The 22,865-nt window shown below is 57.4% G+C and overlaps 9 protein-coding genes across 9 annotated transcripts; 2 read left to right on the top strand and 7 right to left on the bottom strand.

The window, feature by feature from the left end:
* Positions 1 to 545: 545 nt before the first annotated feature.
* DCS_04040 (Phosphatidylinositol transfer protein sfh5) lies at positions 546 to 1,757 on the bottom strand (the record flags this gene model as incomplete). The annotated part of the gene is made up of 2 exons (XM_040801352.1): positions 546 to 1,203; positions 1,306 to 1,757. 2 exons carry the CDS (start codon positions 1,755 to 1,757, stop codon positions 546 to 548), a joined length of 1,110 nt encoding a protein of 369 aa, XP_040656385.1.
* A 1,549-nt stretch (positions 1,758 to 3,306) lies between these two features.
* On the bottom strand, positions 3,307 to 5,082 carry DCS_04039 (uncharacterized protein; the record flags this gene model as incomplete). Its single annotated transcript, XM_040801351.1, has 4 exons — positions 3,307 to 3,543; positions 3,608 to 3,994; positions 4,047 to 4,463; positions 4,522 to 5,082. 4 exons carry the CDS (start codon positions 5,080 to 5,082, stop codon positions 3,307 to 3,309), a joined length of 1,602 nt encoding a protein of 533 aa, XP_040656384.1.
* Positions 5,083 to 5,139: 57 nt separating this feature from the next.
* Positions 5,140 to 6,136, bottom strand: DCS_04038 (uncharacterized protein; the record flags this gene model as incomplete). Its single annotated transcript, XM_040801350.1, has 2 exons — positions 5,140 to 5,808; positions 5,864 to 6,136. The coding sequence occupies 2 exons, from the start codon at positions 6,134 to 6,136 to the stop codon at positions 5,140 to 5,142; spliced, it is 942 nt and encodes a 313-aa protein (XP_040656383.1).
* Positions 6,137 to 7,221: 1,085 nt separating this feature from the next.
* DCS_04037 (Actin-related protein 2/3 complex subunit 4) lies at positions 7,222 to 8,327 on the bottom strand (the record flags this gene model as incomplete). Its single annotated transcript, XM_040801349.1, has 4 exons — positions 7,222 to 7,407; positions 7,456 to 7,581; positions 7,658 to 7,970; positions 8,035 to 8,327. The coding sequence occupies 4 exons, from the start codon at positions 8,325 to 8,327 to the stop codon at positions 7,222 to 7,224; spliced, it is 918 nt and encodes a 305-aa protein (XP_040656382.1).
* Positions 8,328 to 9,827: 1,500 nt separating this feature from the next.
* DCS_04036 (ubiquitin carboxyl-terminal hydrolase 14) lies at positions 9,828 to 11,845 on the top strand (the record flags this gene model as incomplete). Its single annotated transcript, XM_040801348.1, has 3 exons — positions 9,828 to 10,012; positions 10,062 to 10,134; positions 10,181 to 11,845. The coding sequence occupies 3 exons, from the start codon at positions 9,828 to 9,830 to the stop codon at positions 11,843 to 11,845; spliced, it is 1,923 nt and encodes a 640-aa protein (XP_040656381.1).
* A 242-nt stretch (positions 11,846 to 12,087) lies between these two features.
* Positions 12,088 to 12,434, bottom strand: DCS_04035 (uncharacterized protein; the record flags this gene model as incomplete). Its single annotated transcript, XM_040801347.1, has 2 exons — positions 12,088 to 12,252; positions 12,306 to 12,434. The coding sequence occupies 2 exons, from the start codon at positions 12,432 to 12,434 to the stop codon at positions 12,088 to 12,090; spliced, it is 294 nt and encodes a 97-aa protein (XP_040656380.1).
* Positions 12,435 to 14,351: 1,917 nt separating this feature from the next.
* Positions 14,352 to 16,214, top strand: DCS_04034 (phosphoglycerate mutase family protein; the record flags this gene model as incomplete). Its single annotated transcript, XM_040801346.1, has 4 exons — positions 14,352 to 14,758; positions 15,461 to 15,724; positions 15,843 to 16,061; positions 16,121 to 16,214. 4 exons carry the CDS (start codon positions 14,352 to 14,354, stop codon positions 16,212 to 16,214), a joined length of 984 nt encoding a protein of 327 aa, XP_040656379.1.
* Positions 16,215 to 16,342: 128 nt separating this feature from the next.
* DCS_04033 (uncharacterized protein) lies at positions 16,343 to 17,274 on the bottom strand (the record flags this gene model as incomplete). The annotated part of the gene is made up of 4 exons (XM_040801345.1): positions 16,343 to 16,765; positions 16,841 to 16,927; positions 16,985 to 17,129; positions 17,237 to 17,274. 4 exons carry the CDS (start codon positions 17,272 to 17,274, stop codon positions 16,343 to 16,345), a joined length of 693 nt encoding a protein of 230 aa, XP_040656378.1.
* Positions 17,275 to 19,830: 2,556 nt separating this feature from the next.
* Positions 19,831 to 20,100, bottom strand: DCS_04032 (uncharacterized protein; the record flags this gene model as incomplete). Its single annotated transcript, XM_040801344.1, has 1 exon — positions 19,831 to 20,100. The coding sequence occupies one exon, from the start codon at positions 20,098 to 20,100 to the stop codon at positions 19,831 to 19,833; it is 270 nt and encodes an 89-aa protein (XP_040656377.1).
* Between the last annotated feature and the right edge of the window lie 2,765 nt (positions 20,101 to 22,865).

Here is a 22,865-nt window from a genome sequence, read left to right as displayed (position 1 = left end):
AAGTTCATTCTCGTCCGCGCAGTATGCCATTCGTCGCGGATTAAGAAGTCTTGCCAAACAGCAGGGCTCCCGATGCTGGAACACAATCCCTTGACTGTCATGTCCAGTTCGCGCGTGAAAGCAGCCAGCCGTTCATCGAGCCAGGCTACCTCCAGCCGGTACCTCGCAACTAGTATAATTATCGTGTCAAGGTCCTTGCTCACGGCCGTCTTCTTCCCCCTCTGTCGCTCGCGGAAGATCTCGGTCCACGGTCCTACCCGCACCAGGCCCATGCCGTTTCAGCTGTAACCGTGTAAGCGACCGTCGCTCCACAACCATGTCACGGCCGTCACGTCACCGCGACACCCCGCCCGTCCGCCGAGATAGACATACAAAGGGTCGCATTCTGCGGTAGCTTGTATTCATATTAATACAACTGCAGGAAGAAGAAGAAAGTAAGGGAGTGGGGGTATCGTCGCGGGCTACGTGACAGCAGGCTGCAACGTGGCGGCCACCTCGGCCGCTGGACGGTAATCGCACAGGAGCCGGAGACAAAGCCAGACTGCTCATGCCGCCGTCGCCTTGTCCGCCGCCGCCGCCGTCGTCGTCGCCGTCGTCGTCTCATCCTCCTTGCCGACAGCAGTGTCGGCAGCCTTGGCTTCGTCCTCAGACTTGGCAGCAGCAACCTCGACGGTGCCGGCGGCAGGAGGAGTCGTCTTCTGAGCCGCAGCTGGAGCCTCGGCCGACTCGGCTTGAACTTCGCCCGTCGTCTTGACCGCCTCGCCTTGCGTCAAGGCCACCGTCTCCCCCTCCGTCACGCTCTTTCCCTCACCCCCGTACTCCTTCGGCAAGCTGTCGACCAACGTCTTCAGTTCTACGGCGAGCGTCGTGCCCGACGTCATCGGGTGGAACTTGCGGAGCGTTGCCGGCGCGAGGAAGAACTTCATGGCACCAAACATCCAGCCCATGATGGCCGGAACGTTGACAAAGTACTTGTGAGCGAGCAGCTCCGGGTACGCCGTCGAGAAGGTCTGAATCGTCTCCTTGCTGGCCGCCTTGACGGCCGGGTCCATGCGGAAGAAGCTGACGGAGCGGTAGTCGTGCACCTGCAGCATCTGGTGCGGGTCCTCGGCCGTCACATCATCCGCCAGAGGTTCCTTGATCTCGTTCAGACGCAGCTTCTGCACACCGAGCTCCATGAGGGCGCCGCGCCACCGGATGAACCTGCGACACAGTGTCAGCGGGCCAACCAAGGACGGCAGCGTCGGCTTCCACGAAATCCACCGTCAACAAACTGGCGGTGGTGGGTCGGCTCGTCAATCTTACTCTTGCACGTCACCAAAGGTGGCCTTGTTGTCCTTGACGGAACCATAGATGTTCCAGGTGATGACCGTCTCCTTGCCCTCGGCCGGATGCACCGTTACGTAGCCGAGGCCGCCAAACTTGTTGCCGTCAAACGTCTGCTTGACGAGGGCTGTCGGGTTCACCTTCTTCCGCCACTCGAGTGCCGCGACGAGCTGCTTCTCCGCCGCCGCCGCGTCGTTGCCGTTGGCCCGCAGAAACTTTTGCAGCACGACCTGAGAGGGTGCGTGCTCTGCCGATGATGAGAGCTCGACTCCCCACATCTCACCGTGGCCAGCCTGCTTGATGATGTCCGCCAGACGAGCTGTGAGCTTCGACCGAGCCGTCTCGGAAGCAGCTCCTGTCGCCGCAGCTGTCGTGACTTCGACGGAAGCCGCAGGCGCTTCCGCCGGAGTTTCTTTCGGTTCCGTAGACATACTTGTACTGAATTTCGCGGGTACGGTGCCTCGATCTAGACGGGGGAGCGGTGAAATGTTGATTTGGGAGGAAGAAACGAAAGGCGGAAATGGGCGCAAATATTCCTGCTTTTCTTTGTTGGGGAACCCTGCAGCCACCCAAAAAATAGCAGTCAGGTGTCCAACCTCGAAAGATGAAACACCAGCCAAGGAGAGACGTTGGGTCGATATACGACGCCAAAACTGCGCGGTCCTGGAAGGGGTCCAAGGAAAAGTCGGGGTTGTTGGGGTGACGACAGATTCAAGTACAGTTAATACTCGTATATCAAGCAAGTTGGTTTTCGTTGACGTAAACACCCCTAACCGGACACCCAGTGCCCACTCGCGCACTCGGCACGGAGCTTCAGCGGATCCGCTCAGGATACTGCAGCGCACCCTGGCCAACCGCAAGCAGTGTCTCCCTCTCTTTTGTCCTGCTATTTAAGTAAGTATGAGCAGGTAGACGTACTGTACGGAGTACTGTAGGCATGGGTGGTTTCTACCTGGTACTGATGCAGTAGCACGCCGTGCTGCTTCAAGCATCTTGGACTCGCAAAACAAGGTACCTGGATAACACATCCCGGTGGGACGGAGTACCTGGATACTATAGGCAGATACCAATCCGTAGCATGTGCCGGTAGTACTGAGTACTACGGAGTAGGGACCTCAGTAGGGACCTCAGTAGGGACCTCAGTAGGGACCTCAGTAGGGACCTCAGTAGGGACCTCAGTAGGGACCTCAGTAGGGACCTCCGTACCTAGTAGGGACTTCTCGCTCGTCACAAGATCTCCCTGCTGGTACAGAGTACAACCTCAACAAAGTCACCGATCTTGTTTCCTTTGCCGTCTCGTACCATCTACATCACTTGGTGCACTGTGCACATATTCCCTACTCGTTGGCATTCATTGGCACCTTTATAACTGATCACCAGCCAATGCCAGAACCAGTCCAAAGGTCAGGCGTTTCTGGCCGATCGTGTCCTACTCTGAAGAAGACAACAGATACGACAACCAGCATCAGCCTGACCTGAAATACGCCGTCTGCCTCACCTAAACGATTCTCGCAGTCATCGGTGAACGGCAGTTGACATTTCCCGACACCGTCACAGCTCATGGCATCGACCAGCTCGAAGGGGAACGAGTGTCGACAGCATCCCGCTTTGGTAGGCACCGACCGACCTGATTCAAACCACCGCCCTCCTCGGCCAATGCCGCAAATTTGAAGCAATGATTCCATAAGCTCTCTCTCGTGCGGAGACGAAGCTCGACCCTGCGATCCTGGATTCATGCGGGGCATGAAGCTAAAGAAGAAAGAGCCGCCTCCTCTCTATTCGATCTATCATCGATTCCTCGAACCCTCCCTACTCGCCGTGTTGCTGCTGGCAGTATACGTCGGGGACGCCCATCAGCCAGATTCTTTACCAACATTCCCGCTCACAGGCAAACCAACGCGGCCAACGAAGAAGAAGCAAAAGGCAGCGCCCACTCGTCTCCTCGCAGCAGCGAATTGAGAGGGAGCCGTCAACGAGGCGCTACTGGTTCAGCAGAGCGCGGGATAGGATACGCTCGACAGCCGAAAACTCGGCGTGTGCCACCTTGTTCAGCGTCATGTGGTCGAATTCGGGCCCGAAAGTATGTCCCAGCTCGGCCCAAAAGTACCCCCAGTACATGTCGGTCTGTTCGCCCTTTTCCTGCAACTCGACTCGGCTGCCGTGTGCGCGGCTCAGCATGTCCCGCTGCGACTGCTCTCGGATGATGGCAATGTACCACTGCGGCCACGTCAGTTAGCCTGCTGGCACAGCCATCTCGCCCCGGGGCGGTGGTAAATCCTACCTCGATGACGTCCAGGGGAACGCCCGGTCTCGGTGCCATCGAATACTGGTGCCGCCACGCGTGCGCGCGCTCCGGCTGGCCGTAGTACCGCTGATCCGCATCCGACAGGTTCAGCAGCCAGGCTAGGTTGTCCTTCATCAATGGCGTAAAGCCCTGGCAGGTCATGGCAGTGTTCGCGAGCCGCTTCTGAAGTTGCGGCGTCAGATTGATCGGGTCGCAGTCGCGGCTGATCTTGTCCGAAATGATCTGGAGCAGTTTCTCCGTCGCCATGTACATGGCGTGACGTTGGCCGATGGTGATGCGGTCGGTCGCGTACCAGGGGAACTTCTTCAGAGTGCTGATGAGGCACTCGTACGGACGCTGCGGGCAGTCCTTGGAGTAGGGAGACTAGCCGTCCACGTCGTCAGCAGTGCACCAGCTCGCTTGCCCATGTACTAACCCGGTGGGGAACCTCGACGTGCTTGATGAGCATGACCATCTCCTCCTCGGAGATGAAACCGCGAAAGTTCTCCCACGCAAACAGTTGGTTGTACGGTTTGAAGTCGGGCGAGGCACCATCCCAGATGAGACCGCGGGCGAGCGGGAAGAGGTCCTTCATCAAGCTCGCCTGGCTGGAGAGTTCAACCTCGATCGGCCGGTCCCCCAGTCGGCTTACCCGGCCGACGCGAAGGTTGAACTGGTGCCTGTCGACGGCCTTCATGGCCTCTTCGAGGCTGACGAATTCGACGTACGCGTCCATGGTCTTGCTGGTCACGCGCTCCATGATGATATGCACCGGTTCGTCCGAGTCGTTGAGAATCTTGGAGTTGCGGCCGAGGAAGGCGATGATCTCGGAGCGCTTGGTGGCAAACGGAATCTACCCACCGCACCGTCAGGCCAGTTCTCGGTCAGTACCGAGCGCGAGGACAACGTACATTCTTGAGCTTGACAACGCCGCGGTTGATGGCCTGCGCCATGCGTGGTGCCTCGACAAATGGAAAGTTATCGGGGTGCAGCGCAGTGGACAGCGGCGGGAAGCCAGCTGGACCGCTGGTCAGGGCGCTGAGTTCTTTGGAGCGACCTCCTCGGGACTCATCCAGAGCCTGCACCACCGCAAGAGACGACGAGCAGCCAACGGACGTCTCGTGCCCGGGATACGACTGCACGAAGCCATCACTTCCGGCCATGGGCTGAACCTGAAGGTGACACTGCACATTTTGCATCATCGGCGGCGCTTGCTGTTGCGAGTGCATCGAGGCAAGTCCGCCAAGGTCGAACTTTGGCGGCGGCTCCGAAACCACAGATTGACCGCTGGTCCGAGGCGCATAGTTTCGTGGCTCCGTCAGCGTGCCTGATTTGGAGCTGAACGGGCTGAACAGGTAGCCGTTATCGGCAATTCTCTCGCGGCACTGGGAGGACGCCGGGCTAACCAGGCCCAGTGCGGCACCGCAGGAGTGGCTTTGGGGAATTCCGTTTGCAATTTTGTTGCCAGGCATTGACGGGGCGTGCCCATTATTATAGCCATCAACGACCGTGCCAGTTGGAGCAGCTTCCTAAGTGGCTCCAGATTTCTGGTCATCGGTGCCTCGGAGAGTCTTGTTCAGAAGCTCGAAGGTCATCTTCTCGAAAATAGAGCCGGTGTTCTCTCCAATATCCACCGCCGCGATCGTGTAAGCCCGAGCTTTCGTGGCAGGGGTGCCATTATAGGCAACAGCGCTGTTTGCACAAGTGTTGGAAAGGCCAACGTTCTGCTGTTCGGCCGAGCTGCTGTTGTGACAGCCGCTGATGCTCGGGTTGCTCGTGCTGTACGGCATAGAGTTGCCTTGAATAATGGTGCTTTCCATCGTCACGGCGGCGGCGCTCAGCAAGGCATTATTGTCGTGAGCATCATGGTTGGTGTTGGCGGTTTCCCGTTCTTGGCAGCATTCAGATGCATATATCGTGCTGAAACTATTCAACACGGTACTACCGACGCTGCTGCTCTGAGCCTCACTCCCAAATGAACCATTCACAGCGGCAGATATCGGAATTTGTGCCGATGCAGCACCGTTGACATCTTGTGCTGCGAAGCCTACCATGTCATTCACGTTGTGCTGGACATTTGCATTGTCTGGGGTCGCACCACAGCCGTTGAGCAGTGCGCTTCCGTCGTAATTCTCCCCGAAAGGGTGATTTCCAACAGATGGTTTAGAAACGTCGGCGTGTTGGCTGGCAACAGCGACCTACAAAAGAGTCAGCAGTTGTGGTATAGCAAATGGTATGTCGACTTCTGCGTACACTCGCTTTCGGAACAGTAATATCCACCGGTTCCCAGATGGATGACTGTGGATTGAGCAGACTCTTCATGACAGTATCATTCCGGGCATTTATGTCTTCACGCGGTAAGCAAACGAAGCCTCCTCGAATTGCGGGAGCGCGCAATCGACCACCCTCGATAGGCCGAGGGTTGGCATTGTTGGCAGGGCGCGAATCAACGTTGTCAGGCTGAACGCGCTGGCCTTCAAGTGCCGGACCAGGCGTCTTGTTTTGCTTGCCACGGCGATACGCCATGGTTTGTCCCAAAAACCTGGCGACATCGCGTTAGCCGTATTCGTGAGCAATGGTAACATGGATCAGATGATAGGGATGAAGAGGCTCGTCGAACGCAGCCAAGACAAGCCAGTGATGTGATGATAGTTGAGATGAAATGCCCTCATTGACTGAACTGGGACGATCTCGTGTGGTTGGAGGCATGTTCACGGGTCCCAACCTTTTGAGAGAACTGCTGGTGTCTGCAGTCTTCGATCCGTTTCTTGTCAAACCCTATCCTTTCTTGACGTGGAACTTCAGCACAGGCCCGACGTATGTCTCGATCTCGTGACGTCTCAGGCACAAGAAAGCTCGAACTTTGTAACGGAAGAGCCTGCATTCAGAGTGATGCGGAGCTGATGGATGCAACGGCTTGGTGTCAAGAGATGCGCCGGCAGAGAAGAAAATAAAGAGGCGGGTAGGAGCCGAAGCACATTCCCAGCCACGCAGTTAATTACTCCAATACACAACAAGGGCCCCGAAACGAAGGCAAAAGTTGTCTCCTCAGGTGTCAAAACAGCGGCAGGTGAACAGAGCTGCGGTGGCTGCCAGATCGTTGCCAGGTACAGCTGGGTGAGAACTATGTTTGCAGCAGTCACTGAGGGGAGGGAGGAAGTTGATCCGTGATTGGCAGATACTCGGCGTGGACCGAATTGTTCCTGTGCACAGCTGTCTCGATCGTCGTTCAAAGGTGATGAGGAAATTACGTTATCGTGCTCCGAGGTACTCCGTCAATAGTTGGAGTTGAGGCTGTTGCCGTAATGTTGGTATCGAGCAGTGCATATTCATCGGTGAGATTCACTGATTCATCCTTACAGGTCCGTCCGTCTGTACTTGATGCTAAACAGAAAAAATTATGAGCAGTGAATCAGCATTGAACGGCAATGGAAGAGGCCGTCATCGTCACACTCACCTCTCGAGCGCGTACCAAGTGCAGCGGGTCGCATTACATCAAGCACAGCGCTCCATACACACCAGAGGATCAGGTTGCACAAGGTTGAGATACGTCATTCTGCCATTCTACATGGCTCTTTATTTAAGTCAGGCCCCAGCTTTCTCTTGGGAATTCAGTTTTGCCGCCGACCAGTCCTGCCAGTGTATTCGCGGCTCGGCCCCGGAATAGAATCCCGACCCATGTTAGTCAAACTGTTGAATGAGGGGTCAGCATCCGCTCGGCGACCGAGAACGTATCGGGTTTCCAAACGAACCGGCGTCAAGAAGGACTCTGCCACAAATCGGGCCCTCGCATTCAGCTGCCATCGGTCAGTCCAGCGTCGGCTCTGGCTCGTCAGGGGGCGTACAAAGAGCTTCATCTCGGAGATTTCCTTGTCAACATCCTCCATGAACTGAATGATGAAGTCAACGAGCTTGTGTTTCAGCATCTCGTCGGTGTGGAAATTTGTTATCAAGAAGGAAATGTCGTATCCCTGAGCAAGTTAGCCTCGAGCCTTGCTCGCCCTCGCAGTCCGGCTCGCAGTCGGGCAAGGCTTGCTGCACACGAACCTTGATGGGCTTCCGCCGCAATATGAAGAAGGATTCGGCTCTTTGCGTCAGGAAACGGGTGAACTTGTGTACGAGGATATGCTCAATCTCGTCTGCCTGTTTGATCTTGATGCTGACGCGGAGCGAGTTGATGCTCGGCTCTATCAGGACCCGCTCGTTCTCGTTGCGCGCAATCGTCAACGGCGTCAGGAGAACTTCGGGCGAGGTCTGCGCCTCAATCTCGGGGACGTTGTGCCTCTCGGCTGTCTGGGAGGCAAAGTTGGACAGCGTCAGGGCGGCGGTCAGACTGCTTCGCACGCATTGCAAGTACGGCCTAAGGGATTGAGACTATGGGACGAGGCTCGTCAGCACGTACACCGCCGAAGCGTGCATGGGACGGGTCAGAATCTAACCATGCTGCTGAATCTGGGCCCTGGGGCTGCCTTGGAGCTGTCGACGTCGTTGCGGTGTTGTCACAGTATCGTGGCTGCTGGACGCTGACTGGATGCTTAGCGGGGTCGACGGTGGACGGGGAGGGAGCTTGAGGTCTGACGTTGCCCTGTGGAGCATGTGGGTGGAGTGAGCTCGACAGCAGCAGCGCACGTGACATCGCGTACATGCCATGACCATTACGCGTCCAAGTCCAATTGTCAACGGGGAACTCGATACCCTTGGTGACATGTTCGGGCATTATGTATTAATTAGTATATCATGATCAAGTCCTAGGTTCAGGCTCGGGAATGATTTTCTCAGATTACAGCGCACCGGATCATGCACCTCACTAGGCAGCACCCCCGGCAAGACGAACTCGAACCGCTCATAATAGCTGCGCTATTTCAACAAAGCATTTCATCGTAGCTCTTTGGCGGTGTCCAGCGAATGCAGGACAACACTCGGAACGCGAGATATGTTCTGCCCTTTCTCTCATGCCTCCTATGCGAGGGAGCATGCTTACAGTCCCGTTGGCCTACGCTCGGTGGCTGGGCCATGCATATCTTCAGCAAAGGTCAACAGCAGGGATGAGCATCATCTTCCAAGCAGCAACGAATCTGAAGGACGGATGCTCCTGGAGAAGAGAATGGCTTGCAAATGGGGGATGGCTTACCATGCAGTCGCCAGTCGAACCGATTCACAGGTAGGGAGTATGAACTGGTGCAAACAGGTGTAGTAGTGTGCACTTGTGAAGTCCTCGAAGTACTTAGGCTCCATCATAGGTGACTTTGTAACAATCACTCTTTGCACATGTACTTGTGTTTACGTACTGTAAGTTCTGTAAGTAGGTGTAAGTACAGTACTTACAGTAATTACTGTAGTTGTGCTGTAAACTTACTGCAAGTATTGCTATAAGTGTACCTAGTAAGTACCTAGTACTTACTTTCGGAGTACATTTAGGTGCAGTCCGGTGAACTTGTACATATACTTTTAGTACTGTACGTGTGTGCTCTCCTTATCGACGCTTGTGCTCCATTTTGGCAACCACAACCACAGAACAACCCTACCCGAATGGATTTTTGGCAAGTGGAAAGTCAGCGAGCTTGCCAGTTACATACGTACCTATCAGGGTGCATTTCATACTTGAATGTATCATATCCATAGCAATACGTTGCAACGGCGTTATCAAGCACTCCGTACACTGGTATTCCCTACTCACTTCCAATGCGAACTGTATGAGTATCTTTATATTGCCTGTGGTAAGTACAAGCAACAATAATGTAGTGCCTTGTACAGTATGGAGTATGAGTAAGGAGTACCAGGTACTTATTGGTACACACTCACCTGCCTGTGTGGTCGCATGCTCTTTCTGAGTACTGTATTGTACTTGCTGTACGAAGTAAATAGGTGTAAGTATTATTTTATTGCTTAATACCGAGTGCATGCAAGTACTTCGCGCAGGTACTTGTATTGTACTTACTGTTTGGGTCGTAACCTGGATTAGTAATTAGCTTTGCCTGCACCGCACCCCGCCAAGGTATATGTACATGCAGGCAGGTACCTGCACATACTGTAATACTGTACAACTAATACAACTAAATGTTGGTGTTCTCCGTATAAGTACAAGTATGTACTTGTGCAGCACTGGTACATGCACAGGGTACTTGGTTATACTTAAGTACACGCAGGTACTTACTTAAGTAAAGGAAGCAAGCACTTGTACTCCGCCCATGCACTCCGCACAGCTGGTACATCCACGATGTACTCCGTTCCTGACGAGCAGGAAACCCCAGGCACCATCAATGTGACGCAGGAGCCGTTCCCCCCCACAGTTGCTTCGATCATCTCCTCAAACAACGAGGCATCCATTTTGCCCTCTCCCCCAACTTTCACCTTTTCAAAGCCGCGTCTGACTTCCGACGCCGTGCATCGCCGAATACTGCCGTACTTATTCCGCCATCTTATCCATTACTGACAAAACATCGATCCCTAGCCACGGATTCGCCCATGATGGCATCGATATCAGGTTCGGCCATCCCCTCCTTTCCGCACCCATCGTTGTCATGGTGACTGACACCAGGGCCAGTTGTCGTAAGACACCAAGGCAAAAAGTATGACGTCGAAGTCGAAGCCTCGTCGACTGGCGAAGATTTCAAGCTGCAGCTTTTCAGCCTCACCAATGTTGAACCGGAGAGACAGAAGATTCTCATCAAGGGCGGGCAGCTCAAGGATGACGCCGACATGAGCAAGCTCGGTCTCAAGGCCGGACAGTCCATCATGATGATTGGTACCGCTGGCGACTCTCAACTCGTCCGTCCCAAGGAACCGATCAAGTTTGTCGAGGACATGACCGAGGCAGAGCAAGCCCAGCAGGCCGGCGCCACCCCGGCCGGCCTCGTCAACCTGGGCAACACGTGCTACCTGAATTCGACACTCCAAACGCTGCGCTCGATTCCCGAGCTTCAGACGGCGCTGGCCAAGTATGATCCTGCGGCGGGCGGGATGAACGTCACCTTGTCGCGCGCGGATCTGTCGGCCCAGCTGGCCCGGCTCTACGTCGAGATGGGACAGACGCAAGACGCGCTGCCGCCCGTGAACTTCCTCGACGTCCTTCGTCTCAACTTTCCCCAGTTTGCGGAAAGGGCCAAGTCGAACAACATGTACGCCCAGCAGGATGCCGAGGAAGCGTGGAGTCAGATTGTGCAGACGCTGGGGGACAAGGTCACGGTCAAGGGCTCGACCGACGGCGCTCCGGCGGTCTCGTTCGTCGACAAGTACATGTCCGGTGCGTTCTCGTCGATGATGGAATGCGACGAAGCCGAGGCACGCAACGGCGGCGAAACGGCGATTGCGTCGAGTGATGGCTTCTCCAAGCTCAACTGCCACATCGACAGCTCCACCAACCACCTGAGGGACGGCATCCTCGCCGCATTGAGCGAGAAGCTGGAGAAGAAGTCGGAGGTGCTCGGCCGCGACGCGAGCTACACGAAAACATCCAAGATCTCGCGCGTGCCCAAGTACCTGACGGTGCATTTCGTACGCTTCTTCTGGAAGCGAGAGACGCAGAAAAAGGCCAAGATCATGCGAAAGGTCACGTTCCCGCAAGAGCTGGATATTGTCGAGTTTTGCTCGGATGAGCTGAAGAAGCAGCTGGTGCCGGTGCGCGACAAGGTCCGTGAGATCCGGAAGGACGAGGAGGACATTGAGCGCGCGCGCAAGCGCCGGAAGAAGAACAACCACGAGGACCTCGATGACGTCGCCGGCGGCTCCGGCCTGCCGTCGGAGAAGGAGAAGAAGGAGAAGGAGGAAAAGATGGCGCAGAAGGCGCAGAACAGGGGCGAGACCAAGGCGGCGGCGGATGGCGACGTCGTCATGGAGGAGACGTTCAAGACGGATGCCGAGATTGACGCCGAGAAGGATGCCGCTCTGCTCGCGGCCAAGAAGGAGCTCAACGCCATCATCGATGCCGACCTTCGCAACGACGACGGCGCGAACCAGTCGGGCCTGTACGAGCTGCGCGGCGTCGTGACGCACCAGGGCGCCAGCGCCGACAGCGGTCACTACACGGCATACATCAAGAAGACGGCGCCCGTGGATCCCGTGACGGGCCGGACGGGCGAGGAGGACGGCAAGTGGTGGTGGTTCAACGACGAAAAGGTGTCGGAGGTGACGGTCGACAAGGTGGAGGCGCTGGCGGGTGGTGGCGAGTCGCACTCGGCCTTGATCCTGCTGTACCGGGCGATTCCGCTGCCCATGGCGGACGGGACGATGAAGTAGTCTGCGTCGAGTCTTTTCCATGACCTCGCGCGGCTCGAGGAGGGGCGGTACGGTGCGGCGCTGCGTCTAGAGATGCGGAGGTATTCATCACGAGCAGATGAGAGACGGGTCGTAGTCATGGTATATACATTATGCTGATGATGCGCTCTGGGATATCTCGGTCATGACAACGCTCACGAATGACTAATTGCGGCCACACGCAGCCAACGCCGGCCGTCCTCCTGCCAGGCAACCTTGGTTCTTTACCTTTCCCCCTTCCTCTGCTCGGCGTCCCTGTCTCTCACTCGGTCGTTGAACAGGTGCAGCTTCCTCTCCAGCTGTTGCTTCTGCTGCAGCAGGTGGAGCTTTTGCGTTTCTAGGATGGCGATTTGGTCGGCCGGGGTGGATTGGCGGAACTGTTTGATCGCCTGATGGGTACGTCAACGAGAGAGTTCAGATGCGAGAGAGTAGGTTGACCAACGTCATCTTTTTGCCTATCCGACTTGATATGGGCGCCGGTCAGGGAGCCGACGAATATGACAGCGGCAAAGGCAACGGCTCCGACGCCCCCTTTGATCTTGTCCCGCCTCGTCCACGCTCGCGTCGACATGGCGTGAGGCTTCAGCGCTCCTTCCTGCTTCCTCTGCGGGCGGCGGCGAGTTTACCAGATTTGCCGCCAGACTTCGTCAGCAAGACGACGACGGTGGGAGTGAGTCGATCGCCGGGTGGACGAGGAGGCAGAGCGCAGGGAGCCGGCGCTTGCGGAACGCAGGCGGGGGGGTGTTGACGATGGAGGGAACGAGAGGGGGATGGCGGTAGCGAGGGTAGTTTCGGTGAAGGTCGAGAATCTGGGCGGGTTCGTAGGTATACTGGGAGATTTGGTGCAGGAGATTCTGTCGTGCCGTCGAAGGAAGCCTATCTCGTGCAATGACGATAATTCGATGTCGTCGCAGCCGTTGGGGGGCTGCCAAAGCCTCTCCTCAACCGCCATCGCCTCCACGACGTTGATGGGCGCCGCTAGGTGGGAAACCATGACTAAGCAGGCCAAAAAGTGTCACGATTGTCCCAAATGACTGCGGATGCATGAAAGTCGTAGCCAGGTGCCAACGAGTATTTATTGCGTCTCCATGCTTTGTATTCCTCTTTCTCGCCGACGTGGAAGCGGCAAGCAGTGCATTTTATTTCCAGTCGCTGTGCAAGTTCGGGTGCCACCCTGGAGTCAACAGCGAAACGATGGTGTCGAGAGGCCATGCAGCGGTGGAGACGCGATGCCAACTGGAGGCTACTCGTGTTTCGAGCAGCAGATTGAAAACAACGATGAAACGAGGTCTAGAAAACGGGCACCCAGTGCTCATATTTATTCCACTTCTAGGTTCCCATACTTGAGTTTTTGGATGACGGCTCCCTTCAATCAATTGCGAGGTTGACAGCTGTTGAATCGATAGTACGACCACGGAGTACAGGGTAATGCCGATCAAGTGGGGAAGTCGGCCGAAGTCAGTGATGATGCGCGAGCCGATGGCCGCTTACGGATCCAGTCCAGGCATGGTCCTGTACCGCAGCAGCTCAAACCATGACCTAGAAGGCGCGGTTGCTTCTTCGCATGGAATAGGAGGAGGGAAGTGGGAATAGGAGAGTAGAGAGGGAAAGAGGGGGAGGAGGATGAGGGGGAGAAGCATGAGGGGGAGGGGATGGATCTACGAACTGAGCTCACGAAAATGTCTAGCTTACCCGAGACCTCGTACGCGCTTGATGATTGTCCGTTGCTTCTCCGCCATGCCAAAATCCAGAGCAATGATGGCGAGAGGGAAGGGGCTTCAAGAGAGCGCAAATCGCATCCCTGAGTTGGGTTGCATCCCTGAGTTGGATTGCATCCCTGATTTGGTTTCGTTTCATACTCGCATCAACTGAGGAGGACGCGGGGAGCACTGAAACTCCAATGCAAGTACCTGCACCTACAGTGCTTGCATGTGCTGTATTAGTGAGGTTCACCAGTTTGACATGGAATATGCCAAGTACTAGATAGGTAAATACAAGTAATTACTTACTGTACACATTCAGTACAAGTACATGTACATACATTCAGTCAATACTCCGGACTGCTGGCATGGAATTTCATGTACGGAGTACATGACGTAATAATTACTTACTCAACCCTACTCATCCACATGCATTTGACGGTACCACTAGCAGATGGTACTTACCAAGTAGTCCGAGCTTCGTTGTTGCTCACATGACGGCGCGATAGATGCGAATCACATACGAGAGGACGGAAAGTCGGAAAATAAATCTAATCGGAATAAATGAAATGCCTCCATTTCGTATGCGTATTCTGTCGAGTTGCCTTGAGTTATGATGGCCTCGTCGGTCGGTGGGATATTCGCCTTGGACTGGATACCGCTTATTACACCGCTGGCTGGTCTCTTGCGCTTCACGCTTTACGGTGAGGTGACCCCTCCCCTCCTTCGTTTCTGCCGTCGTGGCTGCGGACGAAGCTCTCCTCTCCTCGTGTCCTCGTGACTGACTCATGCCACCTTCAACTGGCCAACCGTCTTCTCGCTCCAGCTCCCGTCCGATTCACATCGTCTACCTTCTCGACGACCAATCCCCAACCCCCCCCCTGGCGCAGTCTCACACCTGCGCTCGTGTCTCTACTGTCGCCTTCCGTCGTCGGCCGTCGACCGGAGAGTCACCTTCCGAGACATCGACAAAGCTAGACGCTCCGCTCGAACCCCGAGAGGCAAATCCAGCCGAGAGGATGACGCCTCGCGTCTTCATCGTCCGGCACGGCGAGACGGAGTGGTCCCTGAGCGGAAAGCACACGGGCCGCACCGACATTCCCTTGACGGCAAATGGCGAGAAGCGAATCCTCGCGACTGGCAGGGCCCTCGTCGGCGACGACCGTCTCATCGTTCCCCGAAAGCTCGCCCACGTGTGCGTCCAAAACCCCCCTCCCTAACCTGCTTGCCTGCTGCCGCACGCCGCGGCCGTCTCGGCTTGCGTCCATGCCACTGCTGCTTCCGCTGCTGCTTCCGCTGCCACGGCTCCGTGTCAAGGGGAGGCAAGCTGCACACGCGGACCATCGTCTTCGTCACGGGTGAAGGCGTCATTTTGGTCCGCCCTCGGTCGTGCCCCTTGCGTCGCCATGCTGCCAACATGTCACCAGCTCTTCATGCGGGTGAGCGCCCGTGACACGACAGCGCGGGCCGTCCATTCTGCGACCGTACAATGTGCATCCCGTCCATTCATCCCCTTCCTCCCGACCACACGGGCCTGCTGTTGAGCTTGGACTGCCGCCCGACGAGCAAGTCACCTCGTGCGTGCTGTGCATCGACGCTGCGAGGCAGCACCAAGGACACGGGATGCAATGCCTCGCAGAGCAAACACCTCCTTTGTCCGACGTTGCATGGGGATCGCTCGGTCGTGCAAGAAATCACACCAGCACCCGCCGCCGCGTGCTACCCCCTCCGCCAGTGAGACGGCTCTCGTCAGGCCACGAGACGGCTCGGCGCGTTTTCCCGGCTGGAAAACATGCAGCAAAGAGGTGGTGGGAGGCGGCAGCGGAGGCGGCCGCAGCAGCAGTGCTGGCTACCGACGTAGACGAGTGAAACGACAACCGCTAACTGACACTCGCAGCTACGTGTCTCCTCGAAAGCGAGCCCAGCGCACCTTTGAGCTGCTCAACCTCGCTCACGCTGGCGAACTGCCCTGGAAACGCCACGGCGACACCCCCAGCCACGGCCTCGAGTGTGGTGCCGGCGTCGAGGTCACCGAGGACATCCGTGAGTGGGACTATGGTGCATATGAAGGTATCACGAGCCCGGAGATTCGGAAGACCAGAAAGGACCAGGGCTACCAAGGAACCTGGGACATTTGGCGCGACGGATGCCCCGGTGGAGAGTGAGTCGTCACTGCTTCCTCTCACCCCCCCCCATTGGGCCCTTTCTTGATTACTTGCCCGCCAGCTGATGGAGGTGTTGAGGAGCGAAATCTGCTGACAAACGACGCGGGGCATCAGGAGCCCAGAACAGATCACCCAACGGCTGGACAGACTCATTGCCGAGATTCGAGAAAAATGGCATAAACCAGTCATCGGTAGGAAAGAGGCAGGCAACGGTGACGTCTTGATTGTCGCACACGGCCACATCCTTCGTGCCTTTGCCATGCGCTGGGTTGGCAAGACGCTCCAGGATGGGCCTACATTTTTGCTCGACACCGGCGGTGTCGGCACCCTCAGGTGGGTTTCTCTCGCCATCGGCGCCCCCCGACAACGATATACTGACCGGTCGCGCGTAGCTACGAGCATGAGAACATTGAGGAGCCTGCCATCATTCTCGGGGGCGGCTTTGTCGTCGACATTCCGGAGCATGGGGTCCAGCAAGCGCAGTGAGAGGGGGCTGGCCGACAAGCAGAGCGCACCCGTCTCGAGGATGCAAATATGATCCGTTCACACCGAGCTACGACGCCACAGAAATACTATCCGTTGGATGGCAACAGCATGTGACAGTTTCCCGTCCGTCACACCCTCTCGCCCCTGGCGAAAAACACTTGTCTCGCCTTATTCCCGCCCTCGCCGTCGGCATGATCAAACGCCACTTCTTCATCCGCGATCATGAACCTGAAATTCTTTCCCGCTCCGGCATCCTCGAACATTTCGCGTACTTGACTTTCACTGAAGCCCTGGTGCTTTACGCCCTTGGCGGCACAATGCTCGGCAGATGTGGCATGTGAGACGAGGTCTAGGATGAAGAAGATGCCGCCGTCGGGACGCAGCCGCTCGATGAGGCGCCGCGCTGCGAGGTGGCAGTCGTCGAAGTGGTGGAAGCCGAGTCCGACCCCGGCGAGGTCAAAGCTCGTCAAGTTCGGAAACCCCGAGCAGGTCGCGTCTGACTCGTCGATGAGACTGCCGACGTGTGCGATGCGCTCTTCTGGCGTGAATCCCTTGGACCAGTTAGCAATCTAGTACTGTCAACCCTGCTTCCTCGGCCAGTTGCGCAGCCGCGGCTGCTGCCGTACCTTGTCCTTGGCCTTGGAATTGTACACGGCAACCATGCTTTCCGATATGTCGACCCCGACGCATTGAGAGAGATGGTCTCCCAACGACTTGGAGACGAGCGATTGTGAGCTTACCATTCAACAGCCACGCCCTGACAGACTCACCCAAGACAGGAGTCCTGTGCCGCACGCATAGTCTAGCAGCCGATCTCCTTGACGAACGCCGATGAAGTCGGCACTCGCCTTCACCTGACTCTCTAAATTGCCAAGTACGGCTTTGAATTTTGTGTCGTATTCGGCGGCAAGATTGCTGGCGTCCGCGTCAGCGAGCTTGAGCTAGAACAGTCCGAACAATGGCTGCGGTAATGGCACGAATGCAAGAAGTTGACTGTGCAGGCATACTACGGCCTCGCTTACTTGAAGTGTGCCTGATTTATCGCTGTCGTATGAGACATGATGACTGCGAACCCTGAAGGGTTGGACGTACACGAGCCGGTTCGATGGTGAGGGATCATGCAGGAAATATCTAGAAGAGGCTTGAAAACGTGCCAATCTTGTTGCAGAGGAATAAACAACGAGACGGGCTTTCACCAACGCCCTCCCCCTCACGATGTCTTTATATGAAGCCTCCCGGACACTTTTCGGAAGGTTTCTCAGCTTCACAGTGTCCAGACCGTCAGTCGGCGCCGGCCTTGCGCTGCGCCGCCGCCTCCTCCAGAATCCAACAAGGCAGATGTCGATTCCAGCAAGGAAAATGAAATGGAAGGAAAGTCTAAGTAAAGGAAATTCAAAAAAATGTACTCGTACAGACAAGGGAACAGACCAAGCAGCATGCGTGGCTTGCGAATGAATGATGCAGTGCAGGCTACGTTAGTCAGCACCCAAGCTTCATGGACGTGGAACATGTCTGCAAATCAGGAAGCATGACGGAGTAATACTCCGTACTCCGTACTGTACATTGAATTGTTCGAACTGGTAAAGGAAGAACATCGACATTCTGTCGGGAGCTAGAATCAATCCGACGCGTGAGCCGACAATCTCGTAGCCTGCAGTTCCAAGTCTGTCGATCATGATCACTCTGTCGACGCCGGTCCGAGTCGGTCAGGAGGGGACGTACAGCATGTTGGGAATCAAAGCCAAGGCTTTTGATCTTCTCAGCGCATGCAGCTTCTAGCCGTCATTCAATCCAATACCATCCATGCACCTCGCCGACCCCGGCACCGAAGAGACGAGGCATCTGCACAAGACATTCGTGTGTCTAGCGGAGATTGGCTTGCAAGAGCAGCACCATACCTATACGCCATGGTATCAGCAGCCTTCAATGAATCATTCGTGGGAGGGGGGGATGAGTTTTGGTGAACGGGAGGACAGGGACGATGCTGCAAGCTCTGAATCTCGACGCACACGCAACGTAGGGGCACGGCACAGCATGACCCCCCATGACATACACCATGCATAGCCATCAGCGATCGACGCTAGGCGTCCAAGCCACGTACTTCTGCGTGTGCATGCATGGAACATATGATATGATGACTCCTCCCGAGTACCCTGTCTAGCCTGTCCACCGCCGTCCGGCCATCGACGAACCGCGATGCTCCTCGGCTCCCACAGCAGGAATCGAACTGATGCAATCCGTACGGGATTGCCCCTGCTAGCCTCGAGTGGCACGGACACCCCCGAGTCCCGTCCTCCGCATGTCCCTGTCCTTGCCTTGGTGATAGCGGACGCCTCGTGGCACCATTTGCCCTACGGAGTCCCAATGCAAGCTGCCAGCACCCAGAGGAACCCGAGGAACGCGGAGATGACAGGTCCCCAAAGGGGCCCTGGAAGACGGAGGCCCAGAACATCCGGAAGCGAGCCTGGTTCGACCGCTGCCACGCCTTGGAGGAAAGGAAGACGGTTGGTGCCGCGTGCCAGGTTGCCAGACGCGTTTGCGACAGTCCGACGTTGCCAGGAGCGGGGGGTACCATCACGACATCGCCGACGTCCTTGCGTAGGATTGCGTCGGCGTGGGATCGGCCGTGATTCATCAACGAGGCCCCCGCACAACCATCGTTTGAACGAGAGAATTGCACGTCAGTGTTGGCCCTGTTGCTGGCGATGGTTGGGGCGGCCAGCACCGTCAGTCAACAACACATGCGTCGAGGGTGAAAAGAGGGGAAATGCACGCATCAATTCTGCGCTGGCCCGCTCCGAGACGGGTCGGTCACAACATCAGCAGCTGCGGCAAAACGTGGCCGGCTTTCATACGCATCGTACCCAGCAGCGGATCCTCCAGCGTCCTGCCAGCCACCTCGCAAGCAGGGGGTCGGGTCGGGTCGGGGTCGAGGGGGGGGGCGCGAGCGACGACGGCGACCCCTAAGCGGATCATGGTCAGATGCACCTGCACGAGCGCACCGTTCCGCCGTCGGCCGCGCGACGACTAGTGGCCGGCGAAAGAGCCGATGGCGACCCAGCGCTCTGATCGAGTCAGCTCAACCGCCGGCACGGACCGACCTACAATCCCAACGGCGGGATTCAAGGAAGAAGGAGAGGGCTCAGCGGTCGAGGCGACATGTGTCCTGCCGAACCGAAGGCGTCGATGGACAAGTTGATCTGATCTGGCAGAGCCCGACCTCGTTCCTGTTGACGACGGTGAAGAGTTTCATCGAGCACCAGGCCCGGTCCTTGTCTCGTCGTGTCCGGGGGGTGTGCGTCAAGAAAGCCCCTATGCATACACCGTGCCGCACGTATCGCATGCAGCCGCGCACAGGCTTGCGGTGGGCGGATGCACAGCGGCAAGCAGAGTGCGCTACCCCCCTCGTGCTGCGGAAGCAACGAAGTGCACACCATCGCGTCGTGGCAAGATGGCTAACGCGGCACGAGCGCACGCTGAGCCATTAAAGCCTTCCCAGGGCAGCTGGCTTGACGCACAATGCACATGCCCTTTGTCCGCACACCGCTCGTTTGGACGCGCCGACCCTCGACTCTCGGCACACACATCGTCGTCACCGAGAGCCGACGTGCTCCGTTCAATATCGGCGCACGCATTCCGACAGACGCCAGGTGCAGCCGAGCAGCAGTTGCAGAAGGTTGGCACAGGGCTCTTGGGGGTCGAGGGATAAGGGGGTGCTTGGTGCGAGCCGGGCGAGGTCAGCGACGGCGCAGCCGCTTCTGGAACCCTTGGGCGTGCTTCGGCGGGTTGCCGTGGGCCGAGACCTGGGCGAGGGGCAAAGACGGCCGCCGTCAAGGGGCAGCTCGCAGCCATCTCGGGCACGAGGGGGGCGGCCGTTGGCGAACATGGTCCCTCAAGAACGGCCTTCTAGCTCGCATCAGCCGTCCGGCCTCGACCGTGTCGTGACCAGGTCCAATTTTCTCGCATCATCGACGTCGTTGAACGATGCCGATGGTGCGAGACGTCGACGGGCAGCGTCCAGGCAGCCGAGCCGGAGGGCGTACGGAGAAGGCATGCTCGCTCGCAGGATGCATACGCCCATGCCCGACGCATACGCGTACATGTGGTGTGCACGAGCAAGCACAAGACACGAGTTGACATGGTACCCTCTTGGCATCCGTCGACGATGGCTGATGGCTGCTCGCGGCCGTCGCGGACGACATTCGGTCCGCGAGGGCTCCGTGGAGGTACTTGCTCGCGAACGCAAGCAGGTGCAGCTAGGCAGCTCCGCCTCCGGGCCGAGCCCTGTTCTGGGCCGCCGTGGCCAAGCGATAGCTCATACGGCAACGAATGCTGCTGATATGGAGCAGCCACACCGGCAAGGAAGCGGCGGGTAGTACTGTACGCACACGGGACGCTCGAAGCTGTCTGAGGTGGTGTCGTTGCAGGCCCCCTGCCGATGGGCACACCCCTGTCACGACCTCCAACCCACTTCTGGTCTAGGTGCGGTGTGCCGTCGCGAATGGCGGCTCTGGTCGTGCCATCAAGGTAGGGTGTGCGCGACGGACTCGGTATGCACTCCGTGTACAAGTACTTGGAAGTACCGTAGGCGAGTTTCTCGTACGTGCAGTGCAGCAAGTGCTCCGTACATTCTCGACGTTGACGTCGTAGGCGTGTGCAAGTGCAGCGCATGGATAAATGCACGAGCATTCGCGCGTGCGCTCGTGCTGATTGATGCTCGTAGCACGGCGACGCACTCGTAGGATTCGTTCCCAGAAGTGCAGAATTCGTCTCGGGAGGCCCCTCGTTGGGTTGGCGTAGGGGTCTCTCGCCTTTGTTGTACTGTAGGTGTACTTATTTTTGCATTTTGCTTCGATTTTTTTGCTTGCGTGATCCATGCATGGGCGACCGACCACTGGTCCAGTCGTCCTGCAACCTGGGCGGGCTGCCAAAACGGGGCCAGCTGCAAGGCGTGCCGAGTTGCATGCTCATCCGCATGGGCCAACGGTCACGTGATGTGCCGCTGCTGTGCGAGAGGCGGGACGGGCCTTGTCCGGGGCTCGTCAACCAATCCACCACGGCGTTCGGGACGGCGGCTCAGCAGACGAGCCAGCAGCAAGCCGCCCACGGGGTTTAGGTTCCCTCGCTCGAGCAAGGCCCGGCGGACGGTGTGCAGCGTGTTGGCTCCGCGTGGCCAAGGTGGCGAGTGCAAACGGCTCGGCGGGCGGCGCGATCATGTGCATCAAACTCCCATCTCGGCTGGATGCACGCGCGCCTTAAGTATTCCTTTATACCCTTTAAGGGTAAGGTTATAGTAGGAATTATAGAGATTGCGAGCAGCCGGTACGTCGTCGATGATTCCGAGGCAGATGCGGCAAGGGGATGCACGATGAGCCAGCTACCGACGCGTGGATGAAGGAACGATGCGAAGCGGTAGGGATGCAAAGGTACGACTCCCGACGGCCCCGTATCCTGCGTCCGCATCAGCAGCCTGTCCGAACGCGCCGTGCATTGTTTCTGCCAGAAGCGCTAGTCGGCACCCATGCAGGGCAGCACGCCACCAATGTGTAGTGAGGCTATTGGCGTCCGCTCACTCGCTCGTGTGCGCGAGCATGACGTGTAAGCAAACGAGTGCGTGCGCACCTGGTGTATCTGTGTCCGGGCTCGTACTCGTGCGAGGGCGCGCTCAACACCGTATTGCTTGCTGCGAGCGGTACCCTACTCGCTTGGTGTCTGTGCTGCGGCTGGCACAGGTGTGCGTATGGAGGTGCACTCGGGTGCACTCTGCATCGTACGGTTGGCGCACGCCCAAGTATGAGCCCAACCCGTCGGTCCGTACGAGCACAACTCGTCAGTGCACCTGCGCCGTGGCCCGCAGTGACGAGAACAGTACTTGCTGTTGGTACTGATCGTCGTCGTCCAGCACTGGGCCCTCCCACGGCGGGCCTAGCGTGTTGGCTGCCCATCACATCGTGCCGCGTTTCAAATCACGGCGCCATCTTGGAATCCCTGCTGTGCTGGGTCCCGAGTCCTCTGATTCTTGGCGGAGGGGTTGGCCATGCAAGTACCTGTACGCGAGCAGCCGCTGCGCAGCCAAGTGCATGTACTCGGTACATGTCGTCGACGAGTTGAAACAGAAACAAGGCACAAAGCACCGCGGCTAATATTGCTTCTGCTGGCGCGGCCACCGAACCGGCTTCCTTGTCTCGTACGGGCGGGCGGGTGACATTCCAAAAGGATCGGGCCGGAAGACTCGACATCGGCCGGGCCTGGGCTCGGCCAGCGCCAACGAGGGCGTGGGGCTAGGAGGCCGCCTGAGACATGCGGCAACGGACGAAGGTGGGTTGATGGTTTTGATGAAGACAAGACAAGCACGTCCATGGGGAAAAAAAGTTGGGGCCTCGGGCGAAGACTCACTCGTTGGCTCGCCGGGTCGTGTCAGTAGCTCGGCTCTCCCATCCTTCCGTCCATCCTTCCCTTGCCTGCCTCCTTCCCTCGCCGCTTTGCCACCGCCAAGTGGCTGAGGCGCACCGACGGTGTGAAAAAAAAAGCGCTCAAGGCAGGCGGTTGGTCGTGGCGTACTTGCTCGTGCAGGAAGCACACGAGGGTGCGGGAGGCACGACGGCGAGTACTTACGTACCAGGTACTCTGGCAAGTACGGCGACGCCGTGC

This window comes from Drechmeria coniospora, chromosome 02 (genome assembly GCF_001625195.1).
Source record: "Drechmeria coniospora strain ARSEF 6962 chromosome 02, whole genome shotgun sequence".
NCBI classification, from domain to species: domain Eukaryota; kingdom Fungi; phylum Ascomycota; class Sordariomycetes; order Hypocreales; family Ophiocordycipitaceae; genus Drechmeria; species Drechmeria coniospora.
Note: the sequence above shows the minus strand (reverse complement) of the source record. Positions and strands in the feature narration are given on the sequence as shown.